Source organism: Lathamus discolor, chromosome 6 (assembly GCF_037157495.1).
Source record: "Lathamus discolor isolate bLatDis1 chromosome 6, bLatDis1.hap1, whole genome shotgun sequence".
In the NCBI taxonomy this organism is placed as follows: Eukaryota; Metazoa; Chordata; class Aves; order Psittaciformes; family Psittacidae; genus Lathamus; species Lathamus discolor.
The window spans coordinates 21882539-21897680 of NC_088889.1; the positions used below are offsets into that span (position 1 = coordinate 21882539).

Here is a 15142-nt window from a genome sequence, read left to right on the forward strand (position 1 = left end):
AACCATACCTTTTGCTAGGTGACAAGTAAAAGGACAGCTTTCCAATTGCATTGTAAATTAATATTAAGCAAAATTACAGCTATTTTTCTATTTAAAAGTATGAAAAATTTGCTGTAAAGTACATTGCATTTAAGAGAGAACAAATTTGAGGAGACTGAATTGCATCCAAGATTGTTGCGTGAGTTTCACCTCTGAAAATGTCATGTGACAAGGAAAAGGCATTTGGACTAAAGAAACTTAGTGCTCTGGATGTGCACTGTAGCCTTTTATGTTCTGTTTTTACCTACAAAAACATGTCACAGTGGCTCAGTAATAGTTCCTAACTTGGATAAGTCTTTTCTTACCTCTCTAAAAAGAGGAGGAAATAATATTTTTCCCTTAAAAGAGTGGGTTCCTTTACGTAAAAAGATTAATTAATTTCTCGTTTAAAACAAATTAATTCCAATTTATTTGTTTTCTCAGTAAAAAGAGGTTTTATACTTTATCTTTTACAAAGAAAGTATAGTTTTCTGTCAGGAAGGAGTTTGCAGGGTGAAGGAAACCAAGGAAATCTGCACCTCAGCTTGTTGTCACCTGAAGGTACAAGTGCTGAAGGTGAACAGAATGAAGTTCTCAAGGCAAGTTAAAAATGAACATAACTGAGAACGGGAAGATGAATATACTCAACCACTCTGCGGTCTGAAGTTATCTGGCCATGTGCTGGCTTCTGTGCACTGGTGAAGTCGGGGAGCATGGCCTCACCAGGGGTAACAAGGAATGTTGCTGCTGGGCAACTGTGCCAAGAGCCAGCCACATCTCCAGCCCTGGCCACTGAAGCTGGCCACATCCCTGGCCCTCACCACCAGAGCCGGCCAGGTGGTGGGTCACTAGAGCCATGTGAGTGGCCTTGGGGAATGGGGTTGCTTGTTGTGGCTCTGTGGCTGTAGCAGGCAGCTATGGAGATAGGGTGAAAGTCATGTGCCCTCACCACATTATAGGGGTAGATTGAGTTTCTTCTCCTATTTCATATGCCAGATCATTTGGGCTTTATGGAAACTTAATCCTGTATGTATTTTTCTGGTTTATGTCGTAGTGTATTATAAGACACCATGAAATTTAACTCAGGTGCTTCCTTTGACCAAGAATTAATCACAGTAGCTTTAAAATGGGTAGAATACAGCTTTTTAGCATCTGTATAGGTAAAAAAAAAAAACCCAAACTATTTCTTGGGTGGTATGTGCATTTCATGTGGAACAATGTGCTGTTGTGCTGTAAACCCTGTCTATCTTTGTAATGTCTCCAGGGTGTCAATGGTGTGAAATTTTCTCTGTTATCTTCAAAGATAGTGCAGGAGATAATTCACTGTTTAAAATAAACTGGATGTAGTTCAACAAACAACAAAAATGATGAAAAGTTTAGGGAAATCATAGCTGAGAGAAGGTAATGATGGCTGGGCATGTTCATGCAAAGTGTAACAGAACTGAAGAGAAAAATCACTACTTATTACAAAAATGTAAAGGAATAATATAAAACAGGCCAAAATCATTGAAGTTCGTTAGTAATCAATGACAGAACAAGAAATGGTGTTTCATGTGGAAAGTATTTTTAAAATTAAACACCAAGAAGCCATTTTTACCAATAGGCAATAAGACAGTCTAGGAGGGCATGTTTTGTAATTGCTTCCATTGAAAACACTCAGGTCTAGACTTGATATCTGTCTATCAAGGATGCTATCAGGATGATGGTATTTTTCCTGCTATTAGAAGGAGAAAGCATATTATCCTATTAGTTTCCTTCAACCCAAGTAAATACATGATTTGTTTGCATATGGTATTTGCAAATAAAATGGACTTCATCCTCTTTGTGTGTGTGTGTGTGTGGTTTTCATTTTGGTTTTGTTTTTTTTTTCTTTTTAAGCAAAGACCTGACATCCTCTGCTTATGTGCTGGGAATTCTGCAGGTATATTTACTGTCTTTTAAGATGTCTTATTATGTTGTTACCTTAGGATCCAATCTAAATCATAGCAATGAGGCAAAAAAAAAATCTATTTGATGCTGTAAAGTTATCAGAGAAAAACAGTAAATCAAAAGTCACATTTTCAGATTCTCATCTCACCTTTTTAAGTATGTTATATGAAAGCACCATATAGCATAAGAACTGTTCTCTCCTAGATGACTGAATAGGGTAAAATAGCAATAAAATCTTTATTAAAGTCATTACTTCATTGGGAAGTTTCATGTTTGCCTAATTTTAAGAATAGAATCCATAAAAATTCTTAAAACTAAGCAGCTACACAAGAATTTTGACTGATTAGTCAGAAATTTCTACATACAGGCTTCTGGTGTCTGGATTAGAGGAACTCTGTTTTTACAACTTTAAGGATTTCATTTTTTCGTATTTGCAATAATACACAAATTAAGTGGATGTTTATTCTCGTATAGTCACTGAAATCAAGGAGAGTCTTCCTTTGGCTTCCAGGTGGTTTTGAAATAGACCTCATCTGTCTAAAGAGTGCCAAAAGTTTTTACATGGCCTACAGACAGTAGCATGGTCATGGTCAGCATTTGGGATTGGTAAAAATAATCATAGAATCATAGGATAGTTAGGGTTAGAAAGGACCTTAAGATCATCTAGTTCCAACCCACCTGCCGTGGGCAGGGACACCTCACACTAAACCATCTCACCCAAGGCTCTGTCCAACCTGGCCTTGAACACCGCCAGAGATAGAGCATTCACAACTTCCCTGGGCAACCCATTCCAGTGCCTCACCACCCTCACAGTAAAGAACTTCTTATATCCAATCTAAGCTTCCCCTTTTTAAGTTTGAACCTGTTAGCCCTTGTCCTGTCACTACAGTCCCTAATGAAGAGTCCCTCTCCAGCATCCTTGTAGGCCCCCTTCAGGTACTGGAAGGCTGCTATGAGGTCTCCACGCAGCCTTCTTTTCTCCAGGCTGAACAGCCCCAACTTCCTCAGCCTGTCTTCATACGGGAGGTGCTCCAGTCCCCTGATCATCCTCGTGGCCCTCCTCTGGACTTGTTCCAGCAGTTCCATGTCCTTTTTATGTTGAGGACACCAGAACTGCACACAATACTCCAGGCGAGGTCTCACAAGAGCAGAGTAGAGGGGCAGGATCACCTCCTTCGACCTGTTGGTCATGCTCCTTTTGATGCAGCCCAGGATACAGCTGGCCGCCTGGGCTGCGAGCGCACACTGCCGGCTCATGTTAAGTTTCTCATCGACCTAGGAAAGCTAGGGAATGTTCTGTGTTCAGAGTGCCTGTATTTTTAGAATTTTATCTGAAAATATCTCTTGGAAAAGAAGAAACTATTGAAACAGTTATTGAAACAGAAATGTGAAAATTGGGCAAAATGTGAAAAACAGCCAGTGTTATTGACTTAGGATTTGGGTTTTGGTGGATAAGAAAGTTGCTGGTTTGTCCCTTACAAAAAAAGCTTTTTATTTTGTGAGCTGTCCTTGAAACCTGATATTGTTTTAAAACTTTGATTTTTGCCATTTCAGAATGAAGTCATACTTACGCCTTTTAGATGGATTATTTATTGGTCTTACTATGTGATAGCACTTATAAACAGCAGTTTCACGAATAATTAGGAATTGGAACAAAAGCCGATCAGGCTCTGTCATCTGTTGCACATAATGCCCACAAAGCTTTATTTAATCAAATAAGTTAGCATAAAACCTGAATTTATTTATTAAAATATTTTGTTGAAAGACTCCCGTTGAGATGCAGTGTGTCATTTCCAAGGGTATCCTGGGATACAGGCCAAGATATGACACTTAAAGAATGTTATTGAGAGCAATGTACTTTGATGTCTCATTTATTTTGCAGTTGAATTTACTTTCTATTATTTTCTTTGTTATATGAAAACAGGGTGCTGGGAGGATTGTTTATTCCAGAGAAGTCCTGCATCATGTTCTCTGGTTGGGTACAAATTACTGCTTTACAAGTAGAGATTGTATTTTAAAAGTGCCTGTGTATGGATTTGTTAGCACTGCTTAATTCACTCTTCCACTGGTCTGATGATTAATCAAACAAATGCTTCCTGCTTTATGGTGTCATGACAACTTCCTGCTGCAGTTCAGTCTACTGAAACCAATCTTCCTTTTGATTTTTTTCAAAGTAGTGTTTATTTTCTTAAGCATATGCGTCTCACCTTTATTCTGGTTTTACTTAGTTTGTAATATTTATTTTGTATTGGAGAAAGTGTTCAAATTTCATCAGAATGCAGAAGTCTTCTAGAAGTCTCTAATTATCTTTTACCAGATCCACTTTTATGTGTGATTAGTATGAAAGGCTGAAATGTTTTTGTCAGGAGCTTATAGCTTTGCTTTTGTAATAGGCTGCATTTTAAGTAGCCAATTGGATTGGTGTTGGCCTTTGAAAAATGTAAAATGCTTTGAAGGAAGACTTAAATGAACCAGTAAAGATTGTGCAAGCACACACATTTAATCTCAGGACTATCTGCATTATACTTAAAGCTCTGGGAAACTAAAGGAATTGCACTGGAGAATAATCAAAGGGTACAGTTTTATTGCATGTCTGTTCTGAAAACCAAGGGACTGTTTTCTCTGGTTTAAGATACTAGGTGCTGCCTGATAAAAGGAAGATGACAGCCCTTTGGATACCACATTAGAAGTATTCAGGGATGTGTTCAACTCAAAAGGATGGTTAATTTGAATACAGAAGTGACACAGGGGCCACATGCAATTCTTTCTCATGGTCAAAAAAAATATCTTTGAAATAACTTAAGATGGAGTAGACTGCCCCAAAAGGAGGACTCCTCACAAAGAATTAGTTTTCGTTGTTAGCTTTCAGACAAGTTTGTGGGTTTTTTTTTTTTATTATCACTTTAAAATTGAAAGACAGTCATTTCTGATTTGGACAAGAAAAGGGCATTTGTTCACTAACATGCTTTAGTCCTGATCTGGGGTGTTTCATATTTTAAAAAGACTGGAATTGTAGTCTTGATGTGGAAAACAATACAAAAGATTATTTTGTCATCAGTCTATGGGCAAGGAATGCCCAATTCCTGTAACTTCAAGAAGAGAAACAGTTTTATACTTTAAAATATTTATAGGGATCCTAAATGATTTTTTTTTTTAATTAATATCTATGCTTCCTTAGTATGAGTCATAATTCTTGACATTTTCTACCTTGTGAGACATATAGGTTAAAATATTATATGTATATTTTATATTCACATGCTTTCCCACCAATATGAATAAATCTCTAAATACCTATGTGGTTGCACACTACATTTGATTATTTTCTTCTCAATGTATCAAAGGGATTTCTAATACCAAATGTCTGTTGAGAATCCAGGGGACCAATCGAATCAATTTTTTGTTTTTATTCCTACATGCCTTTTTTTTTTTTTTTTTGTTTATTTCTTTTTTGGAATCCACCATTCTTTTTTCATTGCCACCTTTGAAAATGGTAACCGAATTACTGCAGGCTCTGACAGTGTTGGGGGGATTTTGGTGTTTTGGTTTGGTTTGTTTATTGTGTTTTTCTTAATCGAATAACATTACTTTCTAGAGCCTCCACTGTGGAGCTGAGATTATAATTTGTAAGCAGCACAAACAGTATTACAGGCTTTCAACTAATTTTGAGATAAATTTAAGCTTTTTAAAGTAGGTGGAAGTGGCTGAGGTTAGTAGCTTGGGGGCCTTGGCTTTCCATGTTAACGTCAGTCTTTTTTTAGGAGCTTTATCTTCTACTATTAAATTCTGATCACAGTTTGTGTGTGACACATGCATGCCCATGCTAGATACAAGGAGATCCTGAATAGCTCTTACGGTGGTTAAAGAAAGGTCAATTTCTTTGCCAGTATTACCACATCAATTACTTAGCATACTATGGTGTTAGTACAAGATTATAATTAGAAATCCTCATCTCCAGCCTTGAGACTCTATTTCATTCACAGGAACACATGAGAATCTGGTCCTTTTCTTTGCTATTACTATACAGTTTTGGGTTTTTTTAATAGAATTATTTTTTAATTTTGCAAATTCACCCTTGTAAAGTATGTGTTAAGGGCACATCTAAGAATAATGAAAGGCTGAGTCAATCTTTATTTAATAAAGGATTTTAACAGTTTGTCTCATGAAAAGCCGTTAGTAAGTGTTAGCAGTTGCTTGTGGATTAGCTGTAGCCCAGGTCAACCACTGACAAATCATCAGGATAGAAGATTGCCAAATTGATGGCTACAATTTGAAATTACATTTCTACCTTAAAAAAATCCCAACAAAAAGAAAACAAAAACAAAACCAAAAAATCCTAATCCCCACCCCCTAAAAACCTTCTCGCAAATGTTGCAGCTCTAGAAGTACATGTTCCTATAGCTTTGGCAGACAAAAAAATAGTTAACTTTTGCATCCATCCATATGTGTGTGAACATTTTTAACAGGATGTCAGCTTTCATCTGTCCCCTACCTCATAGCTGGTGTGGTCAGATACTGAGGTTTTTACATTGCTCTTAGAAACATGACCTACCTTTCTTAGGTTTGAGTGTGTGAAGTTGTAGTGGTATTTCTATGTAAATGTCTGCTGGGGTGGAATGTAATAAAGCATCAGTTAGTGAGTTCAATAAATACAGAGCTCTACTATGCTGGGGGAAGGAAAAAAGGTGAAAATAGTTTTCTAGGCCAATAGAATACAACAGAGTAATTTTCTAAACTCTTATAAGAGGTATTTTCAACTGCACAGGTTGTATTCAGGTGGGTATCTTTTCTTTCAATGAGAATCTTAAAGGTAGAGGAGGAGTTAACGTTCTGGACTCCTGTGTTGCAAGAGTCCATGGGTCAGTTGTATGTAATTTCTGCACACTGACTTAGACATTTTAGGGAAGCCAAATACCCATTAGAGAATCCTAATACCTATTTCAGTAAGGGTTGTCTTTGAAGTTTAAATGGTTAAGTGGTACGTGAGATCCTTGACTGAGGAGTTGGAATCCCTTTAGGAAAACATTGTGATAGATACCAAGACCAGGCACACTTTTAACTGCAAACTTGAATACAGTAAAAGCTCAAGTACAGATTAGCTCATCTTTGTAGATACGTGTTGCTAACATTTTAGGTACATGTCTGTCTTAAAATATTTTAAGGCTACTGTAATTGTCCCTGTATTTACAGAAGGAGCAGTATTCTACATTATTTCACAGTAACCTGTTTACATGAATGCCCACTTTGGGAAAATGTCTCCTGTAATTAGAGTAGTCATTTATTTTATGTATAAAGTGAGTGGGAGTTACTGCAGGGGGAAGCCAAGGAGGGGTTTGCTGAAGGCTGAGCAGGCCTGTGATTTTCACCAGCTTTGGAAGGCACTGGACAAACCTCTGTCATCTCATAATATGTTACCTTGCTGTTCGGTTGTGGTCCCTAAAGCAGCCGCTGACATATACGGTGTGGAGGAGCTAAGTCTCCTTCATTGGTCTGAGTTGATCTGTGTCTCACAGAAACAAATTATAGCTCTGAAATGACACATAGAGCACAGATTGAATAGTTTTCTTCTCAGCCACCTCTTACCTGCAGAGTAAGCCCACTGGCAGTGGCAGGTAGCGAATGCGATACCTGCGTGCAGCAGTTGTGCCATGTGCTTGTTGAGTCCCAGCTGCACGTCCATGGCTCGATTGCGTTGCATTTGTATTGATGACCTCTCCTTTTACACCAGCAGTTTTCCTCTGTCAGCTGCTGGAGGAATAGCCAGCAAAGAGGTACAATTGTACAATATGATAAAAAGTGATTACCTGCCACCCGAAATGAAAAGGTCAGGTCTAAGCTGTGAGACTGTTTCATTTGTGCAAATGTGTTTAAGCTTGTTTTTAAGGCATGGAGGCAAGTTTTGGATCCATCGTGAGCCTTTTATTTCTGAGTATTCTTTTCCTTTGTAAGAAAATGACAAAAAAGCGGTCTTGTGCTCCGCTTTGGGATGTGGCCATATGGAGCCTGTTGCTACATCAGTACTTTGATGTCCATTTCAGATTAAATTCTTGTCTAGGATTCCTGCCTTTTTTAGGAAGCTTGGCTGGGCTTTTTTTTCTGTTCTAGTGGTTCTGTGATTTTTCTCCAACATACAGCTTAGGCTTTGTTTATCTTCTATATCTTTTATTTGTGGTGATGTTCCCAAAAGTCATTGTGAATGTTTTGGGGTTTCATTTTATATGTTTAATCTTTAGTTATCACTTTAAAGCTTATAGATGCATATATAATAATCTAAAATAGGTTTGATTGTAATGTTTTAAAGGGAATTGCCTTGAAACTTCAAATACCCTTGTAATATCCTGTGCTATGATCACCAAAGGATGTATTTGGAACTCTGCTTTTGTAGTAGTCCTTTCTAATGTCATATGCAAAAATAATAATCTCAAAAATATTTTTTAGTGAATTCTTTGTATGATGATTTAATACTCCAGAACATAAATAGTTTTCTTATCTTACACACTAGACCAAACAGCTGAACCTGTTTGCATTGTTGCAGCAATAAGGAGACCCGTTCAAAGCAGTAGCTTAGGGTTTCATCCACTCTAGATCAATTAAACAGTCTTGCCCTAACTTTATGTTATACCCAAACAACTGTCCTGAATGCAGCTTCAGATGGGTTTTCAGAAGTTACAGACCTAGGGACCTGTGGAAGTATTTCATGTTCTATTGTTTCTTGTGGAATAGGAAATATCAAATGGCACACATAATGCCACACTCCTTGTAAGAAGTTGTAATTTTGAACTTTCTCCTCCATGACTTTCCAACTCTGACAAGAAATATTAGGATTTGCGTGTTGTGGTTTGTTAAAAAATGTAAATTTATGTTCAAAATCATTTGTCAGTTTCTCAGAAAATTAGAAGTAATTAAATAGAAAGTTCTACAGATTTGTGCCTTATCTGTACCCTCTCATCTCAAGATGGTGTGAGAAGCAGACAATTGTAATAACTTGCTGCTACTCCTTTCCAGCTTAATTTGATCTTGTTCCTTAGTTCTGACAGATTGTTTTTAGTTTTCCCATCTGTTCCATAAAAATCCCAAATGATTGACTCTTAGGAAAAAAATAATGTCTAATAGCTTAGCCACTTTTAATGAGTTGATAGGAGTTATTTAATGAGACATGCTGAAGAAGGCAAGCCAAGTGAAGGATTGGGGCTGGATTTAAAGAAAGGTAAAGGATAAGTGTATGCTTCAGGAAGTCCCCACTGTTCTCTTTAACCTCAGTTTTAGACTACTGCTGGCTCCAGTTTCAGGCAGTGTAGATGCTTAGGCCTATAGGCAAAAAACAAAGGTTCAGTAGCAGTTAATTCCTTTTCCCCTTTCATTTAGTGTATTGTCTACACTTAGACAGTACTGCTTTAGGGAGAAGAACAGTCATGCAAAGGGGGAAAAAAAAGAACATTGTAGGCTGTGGTATAATTTCATTTCTTTCTAACTCCCAGATATTCTAGTGTTAGGTCAGAAAGAACCCCATGCCAGTAAACAGAGTGAATGTTCTCCGCCAGCCTCTCTGAAGGCTAAAACCTCTGCTTTAAAATTGCCTGCAAATGACATCTCCTGGGCAGGAAGCCATCAGTATGCAGTACAGGTCTTTCAGAATAGCAACCATGAATACAAATGTTAACATCTGGAATTTTCCCTTCTGTTTTGGTTTTTATATATTGTTATAATAAACATTAACTTTATTTTTAATTATCATCAAATAGCAGTTTCTCTGGCAGCTTGAGATTTCATTATTAAATAGTGAAAATAAATATACAGCTCCTTTAAAAGGGAAGTTAAAAGTTTGACTCAACTCTGCAAATACGCTATTGATGGTCTAATCTATTGTAGAATTCATAGAATAATGAATTAACTTTCCAGTTGCATACAGCGAGGCAGGCATGACAAATGAGAGAATACTAAAATGGTAAAGAGCACAATGTACACTTATTTTTGCAGGTTTTAATGGGCTGCCAACTAAGGGGAGAGACTTTTGTCTGTATTTTTTTAACTAATAAATTCTGAGTATAGTTTTAAAGTGAGCAGAGAATGTCAGTATTCCATACTTTCAGAGCATCGCCAGTTACTCAAAAACTGTCAGGTTTCCCTAGGACATGTATCTCAACCTATCAAAGAGGACAGGGCAAAGACTGTAATGTGATTTTTAAGCCATTGAGTGTGGTAGCAGTTGAAACTATTTCTGGTTTAATTTTGTACAAAATTGGACTTGGATGGTGTCTGTTTTAAGGTCCACGCTTGGCAAGTATCCAATGATAGGAGACACTCTGCTTATACAGAAGTTTTTGGCTCTGAAATACAATCTGGGACTGATATAAGGGAAGAAAATGCTATTTGTAATTTTTTTTTTCCCTTATTATGACTACCTAGGAGCAGCGTTCCTGGAGTTTGGCTATTTTTTTTCATTCTGTTGGGGAGAAGGAAGTGATTGGTGGCAGGATTACTTTGCATGGCAGGAGACCATTTTGGTTTTAAGTGACTTAATTTTGTGTAAATTCGCAGGGGCTTTGGAAGCACGACCCATTATGTATCACTCTTGATGGCCTTTTGATAAGGGTTTTGTAGCATTGTGTCTTTAGTAATGAATCTTCTATATATTTATGTAGTTAAATTCACAAGATGTAAGTTAAAAAGTTCTGCATTAATCCTTCATAAAGCATTGATCTTTTTTTTTTTACCTTCTTCCTCAGTGTGTCAATCCTGATCTTTAATACTTCTCGGCAGTGCTTTGTTCTGGTGAAGCAGTTCCGCCCAGGTAATCCTCTTTTTTTAGATTTACTTTTGCTCTCTAGCGAAGCAAGCTTTTAAGGCTTTAGCAGTTAAAAGTTGGTGCATCCATGGTGATAAGATCTTTGTTCTATATTCCGTTTCTTTGTATGATAGCCCACCCCTTTCAGTTGGTCAGAATTTCTAACCAGGGAAATTTCTATGTAATGGCTGGCCATACATTCTTCTTTTGGGCTAGTCATTGTCATCTTCTGTGTGAAATTACAAATATCAATAGATATGTTTTTATTTGAAGTTCCTTTCTGACCTATCTAGTATTTAGTAATGTGCAGAAGCACAATTGTTTTTCCTTTTATCTTTTTTTTTTCCCTGAAATTTTCCTTTTTTTTTTTAAGCTTGTTGTTGTGCATTGTATACTTGGGAATTTATAATGAGGGAAATTCAGGACTGTATGCTTTTCATCATTATGTATATGTGGGCAGCTTCATTTTACCAGTTATTATTATGAATTTTGGTTAGCATGCTATTATTTTTTCTTGAGTTTTGCATCAGTTATTTTAATTCAAAGCCATATTTACTTTCAAGAAGTTAAAAATCAAATTCATATTCTTTGCATATTAACTAAAAATATCAGAAGATATTTCACTGTTGCTAAGAGACCATTTCAAGACTGTTCATGGTAGACTTTATGGGAAACTTTCTAGGGCGCTGTCATGCTGTCCTTGTCTACTGACAGTGACAGGCTTTTCAGTGTTGTGCGGCACTGTTATACTGACAGTCCATACTTCCCATGAAGCACTATATTGACTATTATAAAGTGTGTGTTTGTTTATCACTAATCCAATGTCTTTTTATTTGCCAGCTGAATAAAATGGCTCATATAGCTGTTGCTCTCTTTGAGGCTATCTTAGGCAGAAGCCTTCATATATGTGCATATATATATGTATATATGCTGAACAGCAACATGTTCGTTACATCATCCGTATGAAAGTGTTAAATCTGCCTCAAAAGACTAGACTGTTCTTGGAGTTAAACCGTTCCAGAGGCTTGAGCTGGCCAGAGGGACGGTAGTCAGTTGGACACCCCATAGCAGTTTAGTTATCATAACCATGCCCTGACATTACTCACATCACTGTAATTATATTGCCATTCCATGGTTACTGTCTGCCTTGGTGCACGTTCCACAAAGCAAAAATAAAGGCTGAGACTTTTCTCATTGCTGGCTGCTATCAGGGTCTCACCAGGAAAACGGTAACTCATTACTTGTGACCATACAGCTGCCACTCGCTCTACCAGGCATGTCCTCCACACGTGTGTGGGTTGACATATGTGCTTGCCTTTCCTTAAGGTGAGGTGTAACGATACTGTTTTCCCATTGAAGTCTGTGCAGCTTGTAAAAGAATTCATCCCTCCTTGTATGTACATTCCCACTCCATTCCCTTTGACAGCACCAGCCCTTGTGTGTCTGCAGAAGAGCTCTTACATGGCTGCAAACAGAAATGTTGAAGATTAGGCAGCTTATCAGACTGGCCTGAAAGAGTTCATGCTGCCTTGAGGGCTGGCAGGAGCACACAACCAGAGTGGGGCAGACAGGACCATATTCTTCAGTGCACTGTGGACTTAGATCAGAGAATCATAGAGTCAGCTAGGTTCGAAAAGACCTTTAAGGTCATCAAGTCCAACCCTTACCCCAGGACTGCCAAGACCACCACTAAACCATATCGCTGAGGGCCTCACTTACACAGTTTTGAACACTTCCAGGGACGGTGATTCCACCACTGTCCTGGGCAGCCTGTTCCAGTGCCTGAGCACCCTCTCTGTGAAAAATTTTTCCTAAAACCCAATCTAAACTTCCCCTGGCACAGCTTGAGGCCATTACCTCTTGTCCTAACTCTTGTTACTTGGAAGAAGAGGCCGACCCCCACCTCACTGCAACCTCCTTTTCAGGCAGCTGTAGAAAGCGATAAGGTTCCCCCCTGAGCCTTCTTTTCTCCAGACTAAACAGCCCAAGTTCCCTCAGCTGTTTCTCGTCAGACTTGTGCTCCAGACCCTTCACCACCAGCTTCATTGTCCTTCTCTGGACCTGCTCCAGCACCTCAATGTCTCTCTTATATTGAGGGGCCCAGAACTGAACACAGGATTCGAGGTGCAGCCTCACCCATGCCAAGTACAGGGGGACAATCACTTCTCTGACCCTGCTGGCTACACAGGAGGAAGTTCTTTTCTGTAAGGGTGGTGAAGCACTGGAATGGGTTGCCCAGGGAAGTTGTGAATGCTCCCTACCTGGTGGTGTTCAGGGCCAGGTTGGACGAAGCCTTGGGTGACATGGTTTAGTGGGAGGTGTCCCTGCTCATGGCAGAGGGGTTGGAAATGGATGATCTTAAGGTCCTTTGCAACCCTAACTATTCTATGATTCTATGAAAAAACCTACATGTGTATGTCAGTAGTTTCCATATTAGCTCCTCACCCGTGACTGATTGCAAAGGTCTTGAGCAGTGCTCATTTTGGTTGTCAAATAAAACAGTAGGTTGCTGGGAAAGGCTAGGGTTAGTTCCTGTAAGCATGTGCGTAGGTTTTTTCACTGTAAGTACAATGACCTTTCAATGGATTGTGATGTTTGATTTTGCACTGACTTCAAATATGCAGTATCAAAGACTTGAGTCATAAGCCATGTTCTGTTTCAAGAGGTATGAAATACTGGTTCCAATAAAAGAGAAATCAGAAGTTTAAAGAAAGGCTAGCACATTCCCCAGTCAGCTAAACCTCACCAGCCCCTCAGTCCATACTGTTTTTCACTTCTTTTAAGGGATAGCAAACAAGTCCCTGTCTGAGTCATCTAACAAGGCTGCTTTGAATAACCATTACGATCTCATTTGATGAGTTTGGTTGAGCCAAGTATCCTTTGTCTTAGCTTTGCAGAAAGGCAGGCAAGTACATCAATTCCACTGGAGTTTCCACTCTGAGACTTCTTGCAGTTGACTGGCTCTAGGGTAATAAGTCAAGATATTTAATGAGTAGTAGGAGGCTGGTTGAGTCATGACTGTGCTGTTCCTCATCGTATGTGTCTGTCTGACGATGGAGGAGATAGGCCGCTGATGATGAACTGGCAGTTTCTGACCAAAGTAGCATGAGCTGTCAGGAGACAAGAAGGGAATCAGACAGGGGTGGGTGACTGTGCTGGGAGCTGAGCTCTTAACTTCAACTGAGCTCTTCACTCTGTGCATTTGCAATAAACTGACAACCTGTGATGAGGAAGAGTTTCAGGTTTCCCTCCAAAGAGTGTGCCCTAGTCAATAAGCCACAGGCTGCTTTTCCATCCAGTACTTCATTTCCCTTGGTGCATCACTTGTACAGTCTTCTCTGTTCGCTACCAGGGAGCTTGGTTTTCTAGGCTTTGCTTATCTGTGAGAGGTAAATTGTTTGAACCTTTGCGACCTTCATCATATTGAATTCATACTTCAACTCCTTGGTGAATGCTCTAGTATTTAGACTCTTACGGAAGTGGCTGGTGCTGCTTCTTCCTTATCTACAGAGAAAAGCTGTTGCTGAGCTTTAAATGTTGGCATATTGCAGGACTTTGCTCTGAAAAGGACGTCTGGATTACGTCCTACTGAAAATGCAGGTTTTGCTCTGTGTGGAGCCCAGTTAGGCTGAGGGAAAAGAAGAATGGCAGGTGCCTGCTGGAATGGCAAGATTGGTTTTAGGGATTCAACAGACTTGTAACACAGAGTTACTTCAATCACAGTTTCATGTTTCTGTACCCCACACTCTTACCTGCATCATGTTTTGTTGTCCAAGTCTTTTAGCATGATGCGTGTCTTGTTCTTTTTTGTATTTACTGATATGGATATGTCAGTAATAAAAGAGCAATAAAGCCTTAAGAGTATTTGGCTCATAGAGGTATCTTGGAGGCAGTTGTCATTTTGGTAATTGTCATAGCTTTTAGAAGCTTTTGGAATAATGACAATCGACACCTATCAAGGATCTGTCCCTCAGAGTCTGCATGGAATTACTTAAATATTTTTTCCCTTCCTTCATGCTGCATTTAAAAAAAAAACACTTAAGCTCTGGTCATGTCTTTCAAGTAAGAAACCAGTAGCGTGACCAGTAGGTTGAGGGAGGCGATTCTCCCCTCAGCTCTGCTCTCGTGAGACCTCCCCTGCAGTACTGCATCCAGCTCTGAGGCCCCCAACATAAGAAGGATGTGGACTCGTTGGTGCTAGTCTGGAAGAGTGCAACAAAAATGGTCAGGGGGCTGGAGCACCTCTCCTATGGAGACAGGCTAAGAGTTGTCCAGCTTGAAAAAGAGAAAGCTCCGGTGAGACCTCATAGCAGCCTTCCTTAAAAGATATACTCATTGAAAAAACATGTTATGTGTATATGAAATAGGCATGTAAACTACTTTAATGGAAGAAAAATAATTTGAAATTTGAAA

At 38.8% G+C, this 15142-nt stretch overlaps 1 protein-coding gene across 2 annotated transcripts in view; it reads left to right on the top strand.

Moving 5' to 3' along the window:
* The window catches only part of NUDT14 (nudix hydrolase 14), a 60380-nt gene that overhangs the window by 32335 nt on the left and 12903 nt on the right, over positions 1-15142 (top strand). The window contains exons 2-3 of one of the 2 annotated variants that reach the window (XM_065685394.1): positions 1897-1939; positions 10671-10735. In XM_065685394.1, coding sequence (XP_065541466.1) covers positions 1920-1939; positions 10671-10735 — 85 coding nt within the window. In that variant the 5' untranslated portion in view covers positions 1897-1919. The remainder of the gene's footprint in view (positions 1-1896; positions 1940-10670; positions 10736-15142) is intronic. The other variant, XM_065685393.1, reaches the window with a different exon arrangement.